The 15651-nt window shown below is 39.2% G+C and overlaps 1 protein-coding gene across 1 annotated transcript in view; it reads left to right on the top strand.

Moving 5' to 3' along the window:
* The window catches only part of LOC120222009 (protocadherin-15-like), a gene marked incomplete at its 5' end in the record, with an annotated part of 248663 nt that overhangs the window by 198026 nt on the left and 34986 nt on the right, over window positions 1-15651 (top strand). Inside the window, one exon of the mRNA XM_039219692.1 lies at window positions 11150-11326. Within this exon, the coding sequence (XP_039075623.1) occupies window positions 11150-11326 (177 nt within the window). The remainder of the gene's footprint in view (window positions 1-11149; window positions 11327-15651) is intronic.

Consider the following 15651-nt stretch of genomic DNA (forward strand, 5'->3'; position numbering starts at 1 on the left):
TTAAAGAATAGACTTTGATTGAAGGGGAAATCAGTTTAATCCATAAGAGACAATAGTAATGAAAGTACCAGTATATTGTTTAATATTCTTAGTTTAACTTATGATCTGTTCTATATATGTGTAGAACTGATACATATAGTACAGATCATATGTATCATATATATATATATGAAGAATTTGAATACTTATTAGTATAAGGATCAAAGTTAATAAAAGAAAAGGTTAATTTATACTGTGATTCTATCCTGTGATTTGAAGGAAAGTGGCTATTCATACTTCAAAGGTGAAATCCATTAAGAAAAACAATGAAGAAAGGCATTTTTTTAGCTTCCCATCATACTTACCTTTTCATCAAAAAACTCTTTGGGAACACAGTTGGGAAATTAGAGAGAGAAACAAAAACAAGTCAAGTATTATTGACTTGTTTTACTTTTCCCAAATATGACACCACTGAGTTCTTCTTATTTTTCAGAGCTTTTGCTCACAAAATAGAACATAACTGGAAAACAGACACAGGTTAAAGATTGTTACATATGGCTCCATTAAAACATGAATCACAGTTGCTTATAAAAGTCTTCAAAATACATAGTGGGCATTTTTTCCTTTCAGACTTCTTCTTTTATCGTAGTATTTTAAGTTTTGTGGTGCAGAAGTTTTGTCAAATAGAACAGCTTATCATTTTGTATTATCAGTCCCACACTGTGGTATAAGGTAAACAGACCATTTCTTTATGCAGCCACTCAACTCAGAGATGCGACCAGCAAGAGCCCACACCTCTGTTCTCTTGATTACATGTACGGGTTCTTCTCCTAACTTCCTCCAGCTCATACCCAATTTCCGTCTGTTTATGCTGCTGCTTTTTTAACATAAGAAAAGAATTCAGCCCCAGGTTTATATAAGAAAATCCCATTTGTATCAGCAGCAACACAAATGTTATTTTAGATACTTTTTTCTATCTAAATTGTATGAGATGCTATGTTTAATTATTTTTTCAGTGTTCCACCTATGCAAAGAGAACTTGAGGCATTTCACAATGATTCATACAATAAAACAAGGTAGGGGCACCTGGGTCACTCAGGTTAAGCATCTGACTTTGGCTCAGGTCATGATCTCACAGTTGGTGGGTTTGAGCCCCATGCTGGGCTCTGTGCTGACAGCTCAGAGCCTGGAGCCTGCTTTGGATTCTGTGTCTCCCTCTCTCTCTGCCCCTACCCTGCTCATTCTCTCTCTCTCTTTCTCTCTCTCTCTCAAAAAGAAATAAGCATTAAAACTTAAGAAAAAATAAAAAAACAAGGTAAACTATGTGTCACAAGTCAAAAAAAGAAAGCAAACAGAATAGAAAGAAATGAAGGAGTTGAGTAAGACCAGCACAGAGATGCTGTGACCATGCCATGCAGATTGCTAGAGTGCTCCTGAACTTGCTTTTCATCATTTTAGGGCCAAAGTAAAAGAGGCAAAAAAGAACAGAATCAGTGAAAATTTGAAAAAAGAAAAAAACTTCCAGCGGGAAGACTGAACCGTTTCTGAGCCAAATGGCAGACGGGAGCGGGATGTTTTCAATCTGTGGAACATCACAGAATGTACGAAGGGATCCATGCTTCTTGGAACATCACCGGGATGTGCTCTGGGTGGGGTCTCGAAGGGTCTGCGTTAACAGAGGGGTTGTGCCCGGTACCTGGAAAGTCTGCATTTTGTCCCTGCCGGCATCTGTGATGCCTGTGGCTTCCTTTGAGCCAGGCTTTGGACAAAACATCCACCAGCACCTGGGGCGGAGCTCCCTATGTTGCCAGTTACATGCAATCCATTGGCTCCAAAAATGGCTGAGTGGGGTTCGCAGTCACTAACTGAGGGACCTTCTCTAACAACCACAACAAGTAACTAATCATTGCGCTGCTCTTTTTTATTTATTGGGTTCTGTGCACTTCCTGGGCACCATTTAAGTAATTTCTCACACAGCCTTTTGAGTAGGACTGATTGCTTTCCCTGTTACACAAATGAGTCCCCTACAACTTTGAGAAGCTGAATAATTTCCACAAAGACACAGATAGCAAGTGGGAGAGGTTTAATTCGAATCTCCATCTAGGTGCCCGGGGCAGGCAGGGTCTGAACCACTCCCTCTTTGCAGCCCTTCTTAAGAGGGAGATCTAATTACAAAGGCAACCCATCCTTTCCTGGTAGCAGGCTGCTAGCACACAGAAAATTACATCAAACATAATTTTAGTGAGGCTCCTTCACTCAATGGGAAATTAAGAGGATGGCTGCTGTAATGATTTTAGGGAAAAATGAAAAGGAAATCAGCCATAAGTAAAGAAGTACCTGCTTCAGCTATAAAACTATTTCTGTAAACTTCCATGCTTAACTTTTTATAATGCAACATCCAGTCAAAGCTCAAGGAAAAGTTACATACAAGTAACTTAATAAGATGATGTTATAAATTAAAATTTAAGGGCATCTACCAAAGATGGTTTGAGAATAAACTACTTAAGTGAGCCAGCTCTTTGTTGGTACCTTCAGTTTCTGATTAAAAGGAAAAAAAAAACTATTTACACATAAAAAATTTCAGTTAAATATGCCTTTCAACATTTATTGTAACATTTACTTATTCATTTGTTCAACATTTATTGTAAAAAGCTACTTAGATAATTTTTTCTAGTTTAAATTATAAACTAGTTAAATTTATTTTTTATTATTTTAATGGTTATGTATTTTTGAGAGAGAGAGACAGAGCTGAGCAGGGGAGGGGCAGAGAGAGAGGGAGACACAGAATCTGAAGCAGCTCCAGGTTCTGAACTGTCAGCACAGAGCCTGATGTGGGGCTTGAACCCATGATCCATGAGATCATGATCTAAGCCAACGTCAGACATTTAACCAACTGAGTCACCCAGACACCCCAAACTAGTTTAAATTTAAGTTAATTAATTAACACAATAAAATGGTTATATACATGTATTTTCATATAAACTTTTATGTGTATAAAACATAACATATACATACAAATACACGTATATAACATATAAATATATATTCTTATATAAATATATGTATATATATCCACCTATGTATATTTATTTACATATAAAATGTATCTATCAGTTATATTTAGAGTTTCTGAAACTTTGTCTAAAGATGACAGTGATATATTACTAAATATTATGATATGAGTACATTACAGACTTTTTAAACTAAAGTAGGACAGTAAACCCTAAATAAACATTTAATTACATTAACTCATTTGCACTGTATTTCCTTATTAGAAGATCAAAGACCATCCTTTCTCTTGAGAAGGCTTTTTTTGTAATCAAATACTAATCTCATATATGTATATTTTATACTATTTGTATTTGAAATTGATATATTGCTCCCAAGACTATAAATTTATGACACATTGAAACGACTAGATTTTTCCAGAATACAGATTCTTATCAAATTCCATAGTGAGCGCCTTCAACTTTAAGCAGAATGCAAAATACACGGCCAGTAGAATTACAAAGAGTGTAGGAGGACCGATGAGACCAGGACCAGGAAAATCAGACAGATGCTGCTACCGTGAAAGAATTAGAAAATGAGTCGTGCTTTGGTGCAGCTGGACCTCACAAGGGAGTATGCATAATACTAGTTCTAATGTGCCAGGAATCAACTGAGGCTCACTTCAGTGCAGGGACCTTTGTGGGAAGCTGTGGGAGCAGCACAGGCCGGGGAACAGTCCAGAACAAGGGCAGGTGCAAGAGCCTGGGAACAGGAAGTGGGGAGTGCATATGTGGGCACGCAGTTTCAGTCTGAGGAGCACGGAGCACCTCCCGTGAGTTCCAACCGGTTTACACTCTTGTGTCTTTGGCTCAAGAGCCAAACTCCAGCGAGAAAATGGCCTGGTTGGAGTCACCTGCCGTCTTCTCTGTCATGGGATGAGGTGGACAGGACCAATGATTAAAGTCTGCCATGTCTGTGGGAGGCAAGGCTAATTCCTCCTTTGAAATCAGGGTGTTTTGAGGGGAGAATATAAATGCTTTGTAGTCAAAGCCCAATGTCTACAGGGGTCATGGAGGTAGGAATGTCTTCTTTTCACATATCTCAAAAGACTAAACACAGTTCCACACAGTGGTGTGGATAGCACGGTCCCAGGCACAGAATTGTATCCATGAGAGAAATAAATGACAACAGGGATACTTTGGCTTCCTTGTGTCAGAGGAGACGGCTCATGGGTGACAGTTCATTGCCACCATGGGCGGCGGGGGGCTTGATCAGCCTTGCTTCTTCTTCTTGTGATTTTTAGTAGCAGAGACAAATTTTAGACCTTATTATTTTATAGTTTGTTTGGACCGCGTTTAAATTCTAATCAAGCAGTGCTGATGAGAATTCACACGTCTTAACTGATAGAAAAGCAGCTAATGCAGTGGGAAATTTGGGGCCTCATGGCTGCTTCACAGCAGGCATCAGGGATCAAGGAAAGGGGATAATGAATAATCATTTGTACCATGTAGAGGTTGCTAAAAAGTCTCTGCATCTTGCCTGCTTAGGCTGCTAAGACACACTCGTTTCATAAGACCACACAGGAACAGGGGAAACAGTCTCTGTTCGGCTGTCTACCATGTGTCAAAGAAAAACAGATCTGGGTTTAGAAGAAAAACTTTGTTTATAAGGATTATTGGAAGGCAGGTGATAGGAACTGACGTACCGGGGAGAAGAACCATTGTAATGGGGAAACTGTCTGACCAAGAGGTCCAACAGCACTCTAAGATTAGGCAGAAAAAGGCTTTTAAAAAAAATGAGAGGTGAGCAAGGGTAGAGAGAAAGAGTTATGGGGAAGTGGGGACAGTGGATCTGGATCAGAGAGAGTTTCACCCCAACATCAGCTTGGTCCGGGAGGGGCCTTTAGGAGGCTTGTAGCTGTCACAGCACAAGGGTGGGTCAACATTCAGAGACTTGAAAAAAGGAGACAAACTTAACCATTGTTTGGTTAACAAGAACTTCTTCCTGTTCCTCTTTCCCTCTTCTTCTTCTCCTCTTCTTCTCCTTCTCCTCCTCCTCCTCCTTGCTCACTGGGGACAAAACAGTTCAGCTAATCATGTAGGAGACAAAGAATGGGAATTGGGAGGATCTGTGCCTGGCTTCCCCCATGGATTAGAGAAGGATGGTTCTTTGCAAGAAGTAGTTTCCTGAAACACAATTGCCTGGCAGACTTCTTGCTCTTTTCTGGGAGCAAAGAGCTTGAGTTAACTGCAGCACTGTTACATGTAAAAGGGGGATATTGTCTGAACCCTAATAATTAGTCAACATGCTTTACTAGGTATTTCTTTGTTGTGTCCATGTGGTATAACTTCCTTAGAGGCCCCAGATAGCATGCACTTTATGGCAGATAGTAAACCACTCTGCAATTAGGACATTATAAAATACAAGCTCCATCCCCATCCTAATCTAAAACAGAATGTTAGATTTATTGTTCTAAAATTTAATATTAAATACATCTCTAAAACACTCCTATAAAGCTAATGGGAGGGGGAGGGGAGGTGACTGAAAATGAAAGAAAATCAGAGCACTATTAGCATAAGCTTTTATTGGAAAATTCCAGGCATGGAAGTGTCTCAAGACCTTGGGGAGAGAGGACAGAATGTTCTATGGGGCTTTAGCAGTAGAGGATTGGCTGGGGTTCAGCTGGTTGTGAGAACAGGATTGCTCCTGGGGCAGGCAGCCAAGGTTTGAGTAGCCTGGGTGATCCGGGGGTGGGTGGGGAGCAGATAATGACCCAGTGCATTCACAAGAGGTCACCTGCAGGAGCCACAGTGGAAAACAGTAAGCCCTTCGGGGTCTTTCACAGATATTGTATTCAATCAATACTTCTCTATCACTGGTTTTATTTTTGCAACTGAATGCATTTTTCTCAACAATATAGACCTAAAGTATCATCAAACAGTTTCATCAGGGGCACCGGGGTGGCTCAGTGGCTTTGACTCTTGATTTCAGCTCAGGTCATGATTACAGGGTCATGGGATGGAGCCCAGTGACAGAGAGATTCTCTCTCTCAGCCCCTCTCGCCAGTTAGCATGCTCTCTCTAAAATAGAATTTAGGGAAAAAAAATTAAAAGAAAGAAAACAGTGTCATCAAATCGTGCTTAGTGGTCATGCCAGCTTTTGTGAAATACTGTATCATAGTGTGGTTATGCCACAGCCACCATGAAAACATCTCCTCGGACACAAAATACTGAATTCATAAACAATGCAGAGGGTTCAAGGCAACTGAGAGGACACAGGGAAGAGATCTGTGCTCTGTGTTCAATACCAAAGGTAAGAGAGAGAAGCAGCCGGAACTCTGAGACGATGCCGCCCTCTTTTGAGGGCCACCTATGCCTAGGTACTCACTTGGGAGGAGATAAGGGGGCATCAGAAATTGATCTCTGAGCTGTAGTATCTCCTTTATGCTCTTCTAAATAAAGAATCATCTATGGAAGTTGGCCTGCTTCAAAATGAACAACCACAAAAGGCCAACTCTTATCTGGGTCAGCTAGATAATTACTATTTGTCCAGTTAAGTATTGCATGGACCGATCTATTTTAGATTTATGCCTCTTGAATATTTAATCAGGCATATTAATAACATATATTAATACTTGATGATGTGAACCATACATGACTAATATGAGGGATTATGTTGTCTTCTCTTCCTCCAAACTGTTGAGTAGCCTGGGCATTTGACAAGCTCTTCATCTCCTTAAAGTCTTTCGTAACCTGTTTCCCTGATTCTACTTTTGGCCCCGACCGCAGCCTGTTCATAATAGAGTGGCCTGTGTGCTTCTTTTTACCGTAAGGTCACCTGTATTACTTCCGTGTTAAAACTCCCACAGTGGTTTTACTCAGAACAAAATCTTCACAAGTCGCCAGGTAATCTGCCCCGACCTGCTCCTCTGCAGCCACACCACACGTCTACTTCTGGATTTTCCCCCTGGGCTGTTAGCAATTTCCTCTTCCTGGAACGCTCCTGCCCACGAGATCCACCTTACTCACTGTCTCCTCAGGGTCTGCTCACAGATCAGCTTCTCAGGGGCATGTTTCCTGAACATTCCTGCCAGTTTTATTATTTTCTTATCTTGTCTATCTTGCTCAATTAGAGTGCAAGTCCAGTGATGTCAGAGACATTGGTTTTGTTCACTGATATATTCCAAGTGTCTAGAACAGTGCTCAGCTGGGGTGTGCATTCAGTAAATATGTGTTCAATGAATTAATGAAAATAAATGAATGAGTGAGTGAAAATTTCCCGCTTTCCACTTACCTGAGTTTTGCTATAAATTTATTAGACACCTATGAATCCAACTTAATTTTCTGTATTTTTAAACTCTGAAAACATTTATATAAAGACTTGTTTAAAGAAGTTGGGGAAGAGGAACTAGGGAGCCAAAGAGTTTTTTTTAAAAATGACTGTATAGTTTTATTATGCCCATTACAAGAAGTTCAGGCAACATAATGCAAAGAGGAAAGTTTTCATGAACTTTTTATAGCAAACTCAAAATCATACCACCCGGACGGAAGCATTATTAACATTATATAAATATCAATGCAGACATCTCCCTTGATATAGGGAGAAATTCACGACACAGGTGTTACAGATTAACGATACTGTAGACCTCTCTGTGTCTCTGTTACGTGTGTGTGTGTGCACTGCTAGTGTGCAAATACTTCAGGCAGATAGGCTGGAGACATGTGTTTGGTTGTAATGAGTTTACATGTTAAACTCTCATGACATTTGATTCTAATGGGGCGCCTGGGTGGCTTAGTCGGTTAAGCGTCCGACTTTCGCTTAGGTCATGATCTCGCGGTTCGTGGGTTCGAGCCCCGCGTCGGGCTCTGTGCTGACTCCCTCTCTCTCTGACCCTCCCCTGCTCACACTGTCTCTCTCTCTCTCCTAGAAATAAATAAAAAAATAAAAAAATAAAAAATATATATGTATGCGTTGACTTGATATAGTAATAATTAAAGCCAAAATAGAAACATAAAGGCAATTTAAACATCAGTATTCGTTTATATGAGTGAGTTCAAAGTGAGTGACTAAAGAGTTGCATTTAAAAACTCATGAAATCAACAAAGCTTTAGGAAGTAACCGTGTATCTACATACATTTGAAGTCAAAAGCTACAGAAGTATTATGCGAATGTTATATATATGTATATATGTAATGTCATATATTTATGCATATGTAGTTAGCAGAGATGCTTAGGTATATAGATGTAGGTGACAAGTGGGAAGATTTTTACAAAATGTATTCTCATTTAAAATCAGTTAAATTTCATGTAGTGTAATATTTATCAGAAAAAGGTAAGAAAGAAATTCAAGTTTGGACACATTTTTCTTTATCATAAGAGATACTTCATTCCAGAAGATCTCTAAAGTTTTACGGGAATAATGTTCAGGGAGCAGTTGTTACAAGTCTTAAAACACATAATTCATTTTTATATTTCCTCGATTTATGATCCCTGATAAGAGAAAGGAATTAGTACAGTTATATTTCATTCCACATTAATATTGCATTCCACATTTTTAGTACTCACATATGTCTCTAAAATATTCCCCAGGAATACAGAAAAAGGCACAAGTTCAATAGACACATTGCTTCATTGTAGAAAAACACAGTTTATGCATATATAAATGATTTCCTTGGAACATATTTAATCAATGTATGAGCAGTTATAAATTATTAAAGTGCAGTATTAGGACTGCAATATATTTTACAATGTACTCATATTTGTTTTTGATCTGTGAACTAATATTACTAGTGAGAAATCTCTAATCTTTTCACAAATTTGTTAAATGTTTTGAATGAATTAGAGGCAGGGAAGAAGCTTATTAATGCAAACATTTAACCAAATTAATAATAAGCATCATCATAGTTTCTGGAACAGTGACTATGTGCTCCAAACTGGGCTGCGATTTGACTACAAGCATTAGTGCGTTTAATGCACTAAACATCCTGTGTAGCAGAGTTCCTCATTTTGTGGTTACCCTTTCATGGCTTCTTGTGGTCTAAGATTTTGCAGTTTGTAAGTAAAGGGGCTGGAAACCAAAGGGAAACATCCGTGCTCTTTGTCACTGTGTTATTACCGTTCGTGCCTGTAACAGCTGTCAGGAGTATAAGTGGTTGGACTCCAAGGCTGGCCGGCTGGCCTGCCTGCCTGCCTGCCTGCCTGCCTGCCTGCCTTCCTTCCTTCCTTCCTTCCTTCCTTCCTTCCTTCCTTCCTTCCTTCCTCTGTCTCTCTCTGTCTCCCTCTCCCTCCCTCCCTCCCTTCTTCCCTCCCCTTCCCAGTTCCCTCCCCTCCCCTTCCCTCCCCTCCCCTATTTTGTTAATGGAGCCTAAGTCTCTTAGGAAAGGAATCCTAAGACACAGAACATTGTTCCACGTCCGTGTCCTCGTGCAGACAGCCTCTACGGGTTCTGGGGAGAAGACATTCTTTTCTTTATTCTTCAGCAAGGATCTCATCAGAAAAGATACTGCAAGGCAGACAGACCAGTGGGTGTGAGCTGGCAGAAAAGGAAGAGAATGAACAGGACCTTTAATAAGAGAGACTCGCCAACGTGAGGCCATACACAGTGGGAAGCAAACCGACAAAGCGTTTCACTGTGTTTCCTGGTGCGCACGCGGCACAGCCATTGTGCCCGGGTTCAATATCACGACGTGTTTTTTGACAAGGGCACACTCAGCACATACCAGACCCTTTAGACAACATTTTTAATTTTTTTTAATTTACTTTTTTCACTTTTGTAAATTTAAATTAAGTTAGGTAACATAGAGTGTAGTCTTGGCTTCAGGAGTAGAACCCAGTGATTCATCTCTTACATATGATCCCCAGTACTCATCCTGACAAATGCCCTCCTTAGTGCTCATCACCCATCTAGTCCATCTCCCCACCCAACACCCTTCATCAACCCTCAGTAGTTCTCTGTATTTGAGAATCTCTTATGGGGGCACCTGGGTAGCTCAATTGGTTGAGCCTCCAGCTTTATCTCAGGTCATGATCTTGCTCAGAACTTATGTCTGTGAGTTTGAGCCCCACGTCAGGCTTTGTGCTAACAGCTCAGAATGTGGAGCCTGCTTTGGATTCTCTGTCTCCTTCTCTCTCTGCCCTTTCTCCTCTCTCTCTCTCTCTCTCTCTGTGTCTCTCTCTCTTTCAAATAAATAAATATAAAAAAATTTAAGAATCTCTTACGATTTGCCTCCATCTCTTATTTTATCTTCTTTTTCCTTCTCTTCCGTGTGTTGGAAAGGGCCTCACAGCGTGGACTCCGAACAAAGTGTTGAATCTATAGATAAATTCAAAAACATTTGCCGTGTGTAGTTATTAAAATCAATTCATTTGCATTTGAATGTCTATAAATATTTAATAATACACATTCTGATGTTAATCTCAATAGTTAACAATATAGTTTTTAATAAGGAACAGATATTAAGGAAATTACCATTCATGGCAATACAAACTTGTACTTTTGATTGAAATCAAATCATGCAAATTATATTTTCCAGAAGATTACCTATAGGTTAACATTATTCTGTCTTTTCTCTGGAGTGTTACTGATACCATACCAAATGATAGATCTCTCTATGGTTTGTATTCACCTAAGTAGCTTCTGAGACTGGCATGCAGTTTTTTTGTTTTGTTTTGTTTTTTTAACCTGGTAAACCTGCCATAACAAAACATCTCTACATTCTCCTGTGGCTGGAATGCTCTAACACTCTTGATGCCCTGAAGGAAACAGGTGTCCTAGCCTGGGTGTACAGCTATATGTCATGGAGCCCAGAATCTAGTGGAAGGTATAATTTATATCACCAACCATGTGAACTCAAGAGTTCTAAGCCCCACCCCCACCACCTCCTATAAAGCAGAGACAGCTTGATTTGTACAGCATGTGGGCAATTCCCATGAGAGCCAGAAAGCTCAAATGGTATCATAAATTCAAAGGGTCTAGAATTCAACAGGACATGGTCGATGACCTCTTTCTATGTTATTCAGCCTCTAGCATCATTGGGATGTAAATGCTGAAAAAATATAGAGAATTTTTTTCAAGTGTTCATGTTCAGTAAACATTAGCAAAAATCAGGCCATCATCATTTTTCACTTACTACATGTCATTTCAAGTTGAGAGTGAAGGTCATGTTTGTACTTTGATGTATAGGATTTTGGATCGGTATGTTCAGGAGCAGATTCCTGGTGCCAAAGTGGTGGTGGAGTCCATCGGTGCTCGCAGGCACGGGGATGCCTTTTCACTGGAAGATTACACCAAATGTGACCTGACCGTCTATGCAATCGACCCCCAAACCAACAGAGCCATCGACAGAAATGAGCTTTTTAAGTAAGTCCGTTTTTGTCTAGAACAGCTCTCTGTTGGCAATATTGCCTATAGATGATCCTGATTTAAGGCTGTAAGTATTAAAGTTTTAAACCCACTAAATTGTTATTGAAAGTGAAGCATAAGCAGAAAACCAGGCAATACCTAGGGTACGCATCCGGAGATATTTTCAGGCCTGGGTGTGGGAAAGAGCGACTGTGGAGAAGGTCAGGAGGTCCATCATGCTTGTAAGCAAGGTGCAATTCATAGAGATGGTCTCAGGGTAGCTCCACCCTTGCTCCCAAGGCCTGGTCCTCAGAAGGGGGAAAGCACAGACTCCTTCTATTGGTGGTTTGCCCGCGACAGTGTCAGTAGGCATGACTTTTAAGAATAAATACAGCTTTCCTCAAGGTCTTATTGACTCAGCAAAAATTACTATCTTTTTTTCCCCTTTGACCCCTTCCACCTCAGTCCATACTTTCCATCTGTTTATTTCATCATAGTGAATCTGAATATTGATGTATGAATCCCAAAAGTAAAGAAAATGGAGAATTTTAAGCAAAACGCTGCTACATGTTGTCCCTAGAACAGGATTTGGGGACAGCCTAGGACTTGGTCGTGATTGTTGTTGTATTAGTTTCCGCTTCGCTGTAGTGACACCTAGTGTCCAGCAGATTCTTGGAATGCAATTTGTATTTAAACTAAAACACATTTTTAGGTAAACAGTATATAATGGATATATAATCATATGTATGTTTTCTAAATATTTATTGGTATTTGTGTATATATGTGCCCAAATACATAATTCCAAAATTTAGTTTATCTCTATATATTAAAGAGCAACAAATAGATATATATATATTTATATATGTGTGTATTATAAATGTGATATATATATATATATATATATATGATATATATATATCCATACCTGGCTGCATTTACATATTTAGTGAATGTCTGTTTACCAATTTATTTATTAAAACCCATACATTCTGAATTTAGTCTTACTTTAAATCTCTTCTCCAACAAAATTTCATGGCTGCTGTTTTAGAAATAATGACATAGTGATTTTACATCACCTTCATTTTTAAAAGAACCATAGTTATTAAGTATGTTACTCATCAGTGTATATTTAATAGAAATTTTGGCCCTATGCAAGATAGCATGTGAATCATGGTGGAGAAATAGGGATGACTAAAGCAATGGCTTCTTCTCAAGTTCTAGAATCAACATCCAAACCAAGTAGCATTTAATCACCAAGCCAATTTTTGCATATTGTATTAATTTTAAAATTTATTTAGAAAAATACTTGAAAGATATATATATATATAATTGTCATTATTAACATTTATTTAAATCCATCTGTTCTATGTTTTTATATGCATTGGCTTAAATTTTAAATGTGATTGATAGATTGTTTGAATTTAGGGTGTTTTTCCTAACTATAAAAACATGTGTGTTCTTTAGGCTGTTAGCCCAGCATTAAAGAGTAAAGTAATAATGAAGATCATTTGTATTGCACATGTAAAAGTTTTAGAGGTAAGCAATTTGGAAACTGAAGCCAAGTAGGTTTCAACTGATACAATGAAGTACAAGATAAACACCCTTAATTCTAAACAAGTTTTCCCAAACCTACATTATATTGTACAGAATAAAGATAGAAATTTAATTGAATAACAATTACAACTGGAAGGAAGGGGAAAATAGAGAATAACTATAAATCAAAATTTTTATACTAAAGAGAGAATTGAACAGCTATGAAGTATTAAAATGTTTCCTTAGCAATAAATAAACTTAAAAAAAGAGCAGGGGGCAGTGCCTGGGTGGCTCAGTTGGTTAAGCATCTGATTTCAGCTCAGGCCATGATCTCACAGTTCATGAGTCTGAGCCCCACAGCAGGCTCTGTGGTGCAGAGCCTGCTTCGGATTCTCTTTCCCTCTCCCTGTACACCTCCCATACTCACTCTCTTTCTCTCTTTCAAAATAAATGAGATGAAATGAAATAAATAAAATAAAATAAAATAAAATAAAATAAAATAAATTTTCCCTTAGCAGCTTGAGCTAGTAGCTGAGAGACACTATTAGTTTAACATATTATTAGTTAATTATTATTAATATAATAACCTAAACCCTAGAATTCTTCCTTGAAATATTTTATAATGAAATTATATAGATATATTTCATAATCCAAGGCTCATAGTCTACTGATATTATTATATATCCTGTAATTACAAGAGCTATTGGAAAATTAGTTTTTGACACTGAACAAATATACCAGAACATTAAGATTATTGCCTGGTGCCCAGACCAATGGAAATAGGATTATTCTTTCAATGTCCCCTTATCTTAAAATCTAAGCTTTTAAAGATGTTGGAATTCTCAGGCCAAAGAATTAGAAATAAATAAACAAAAAAGGTCTTTCCTCCAACGAGTCCACTTTGATTTTTAAAAATTGATATAACTAGGGGCACCTAGGTGGCTCCGTCGGTTAAGCATCTGACTCTTGATTTAGGCTCAGGGCTTGATCTCATGGTTCTTGAGTTCAGGCCCCACATCTGGTTCTGCACTGATAGTGTAGAGCCTCCTTGGGATTCTCTCTCTCTCCTTCTCTTTCTGCCCTTCCTCCTTCTACTTCTCTCTCTCAAAGTAAGTAAACTTAGAAAATGAAAAAACATTGATTAGTTGTATCACATCTTCTTTTAAATCTTATAAATGCATAGAGGAGACTGAAATCACTATAATGACATGCAAATTACTTATTTTGTTTGACAAGGTTATAAGTGTCTGGATTTTTGTTATTTTGGGTTATTTGAATTACTTAGATTTTTGCAGTAAATATATATTACTTTTATTCTGCTTTTATTCATCTGGGTTCTTTGAACTTCTCGAAACTGCCTTTGTTATTTGTTCTTGTTTTGTTTTTTTTTATGTTGTTTCTATTTCTGGAACATCCTTAGACATCATCTTTTCAAATATTTCTTATAACCCATTCTCTCTTTATCCTCTTTAAGGGATTCCAGTTAAAATTCATTTTTTCTCTGAGCTTTTGGATGTTCTATTCTTGTTCTTCCTCCCCTTCCCCTCTCCTTTTTTCTTTGTATGTTGCTTCGGATAATTGCTGCTGCCTTGTTCTCAGGTTCACCGACTGATCTGTGTTAGCCTGGTGATGTGCTCATTAAAGGAATTCTTCATCTTTATATCTTTATTTTCTTTAAACTCCTCCATTTCTAGTTCCTTCTTTTTTTTTTACAGTTTCCACCACTTCATTGAACGTCCTATCACTTCAAGCATGTTTTCCTCACTTTCCGCTCGAGTCAGTAGAGCACTAAGCAGGGCTGTATCAAAGTCTGTCTGATGTCCCAGCATCTGGGCTGTGTCTGGTCTGGCTCCATGGCTTTAGCAGTCAGCAGGCCCCACGAGCCTATGCCACCAGGGCCTTCTCTGCATTCTCTTAACCCTCCTTGCTCATGCCCTGGTCCTCACAGCTTAGCCCTGCTCTCACAGTGGGGTTGCGGCCGCATGGACTGGGGCTCTCTGTCCTCGTCCAGCCTGCATGCCTGGGATGTGGGCTGGGTTCTCTCAGCTCTTTTCTTCCTCCTCCCTGTGGCAGCCACAATCTGTGCCATATTTGTAGTGCGTTTTGGGTACTGGAGAGCTCCCTGCCTCTCCCAACCAGTAGGTGACCTCTCTGTGCCCAAGAGAGCTCCCATTCCTCACCCTGGGGATCAGAGTTTTCCTTATACCTCTTCCTTGGAAGCAGCCTGATCCCTAGGGCTTAGAATATGTCCCCCCATCTTCTTCCTGTGGCTCAAGGCTCTTGCTTTGCATGAGATACAGGCATAGAGAATCGGTACGTGCCCAGCCGTAGCTGACTGCTTCTTCTATGGCTGCACCGGAAGGAGATTCCTTTCCTGTCTCCAGCCTTGTCCCCAGTGTATCTGACTGAGGTCCTTGGAAACAGTTTGCAAGTGAGTACAAAGCAGACCCCCTATTGTGTTCAACGGTCTCTAGCCTTACATGTTGATACACATGTAGCTTCCAAAATTTCAGTGTAATTGTAGCTCATTTCTTTCATTTGCTTTTTTGACAGCTACCTTTTCCTTATTCTGTGAAAGCTGAGACCATGGTCTCATGTCCCTGTGGAGTGTCCCTGTCACTCTTTGGAGTTTGTTATTAGTATTATCTGGCTTTTTGTCATAAGGGTGAGAGTCGCATCCTTTCAGGGCTTCCTGCATCTGTGGTGGAAACAGACCGTGCTCCCTGAAAACAGAACTTACTTAACTATGTGTTTATAATAGCAAATACAAGTTTAGCTCGTGCCCCTTTTTGAACATTCAGCCTGTTTAA

Source organism: Hyaena hyaena, unplaced genomic scaffold, assembly GCF_003009895.1.
Source record: "Hyaena hyaena isolate Hyena2069 unplaced genomic scaffold, ASM300989v1 scaffold_824, whole genome shotgun sequence".
NCBI classification, from domain to species: Eukaryota; Metazoa; Chordata; class Mammalia; order Carnivora; family Hyaenidae; genus Hyaena; species Hyaena hyaena.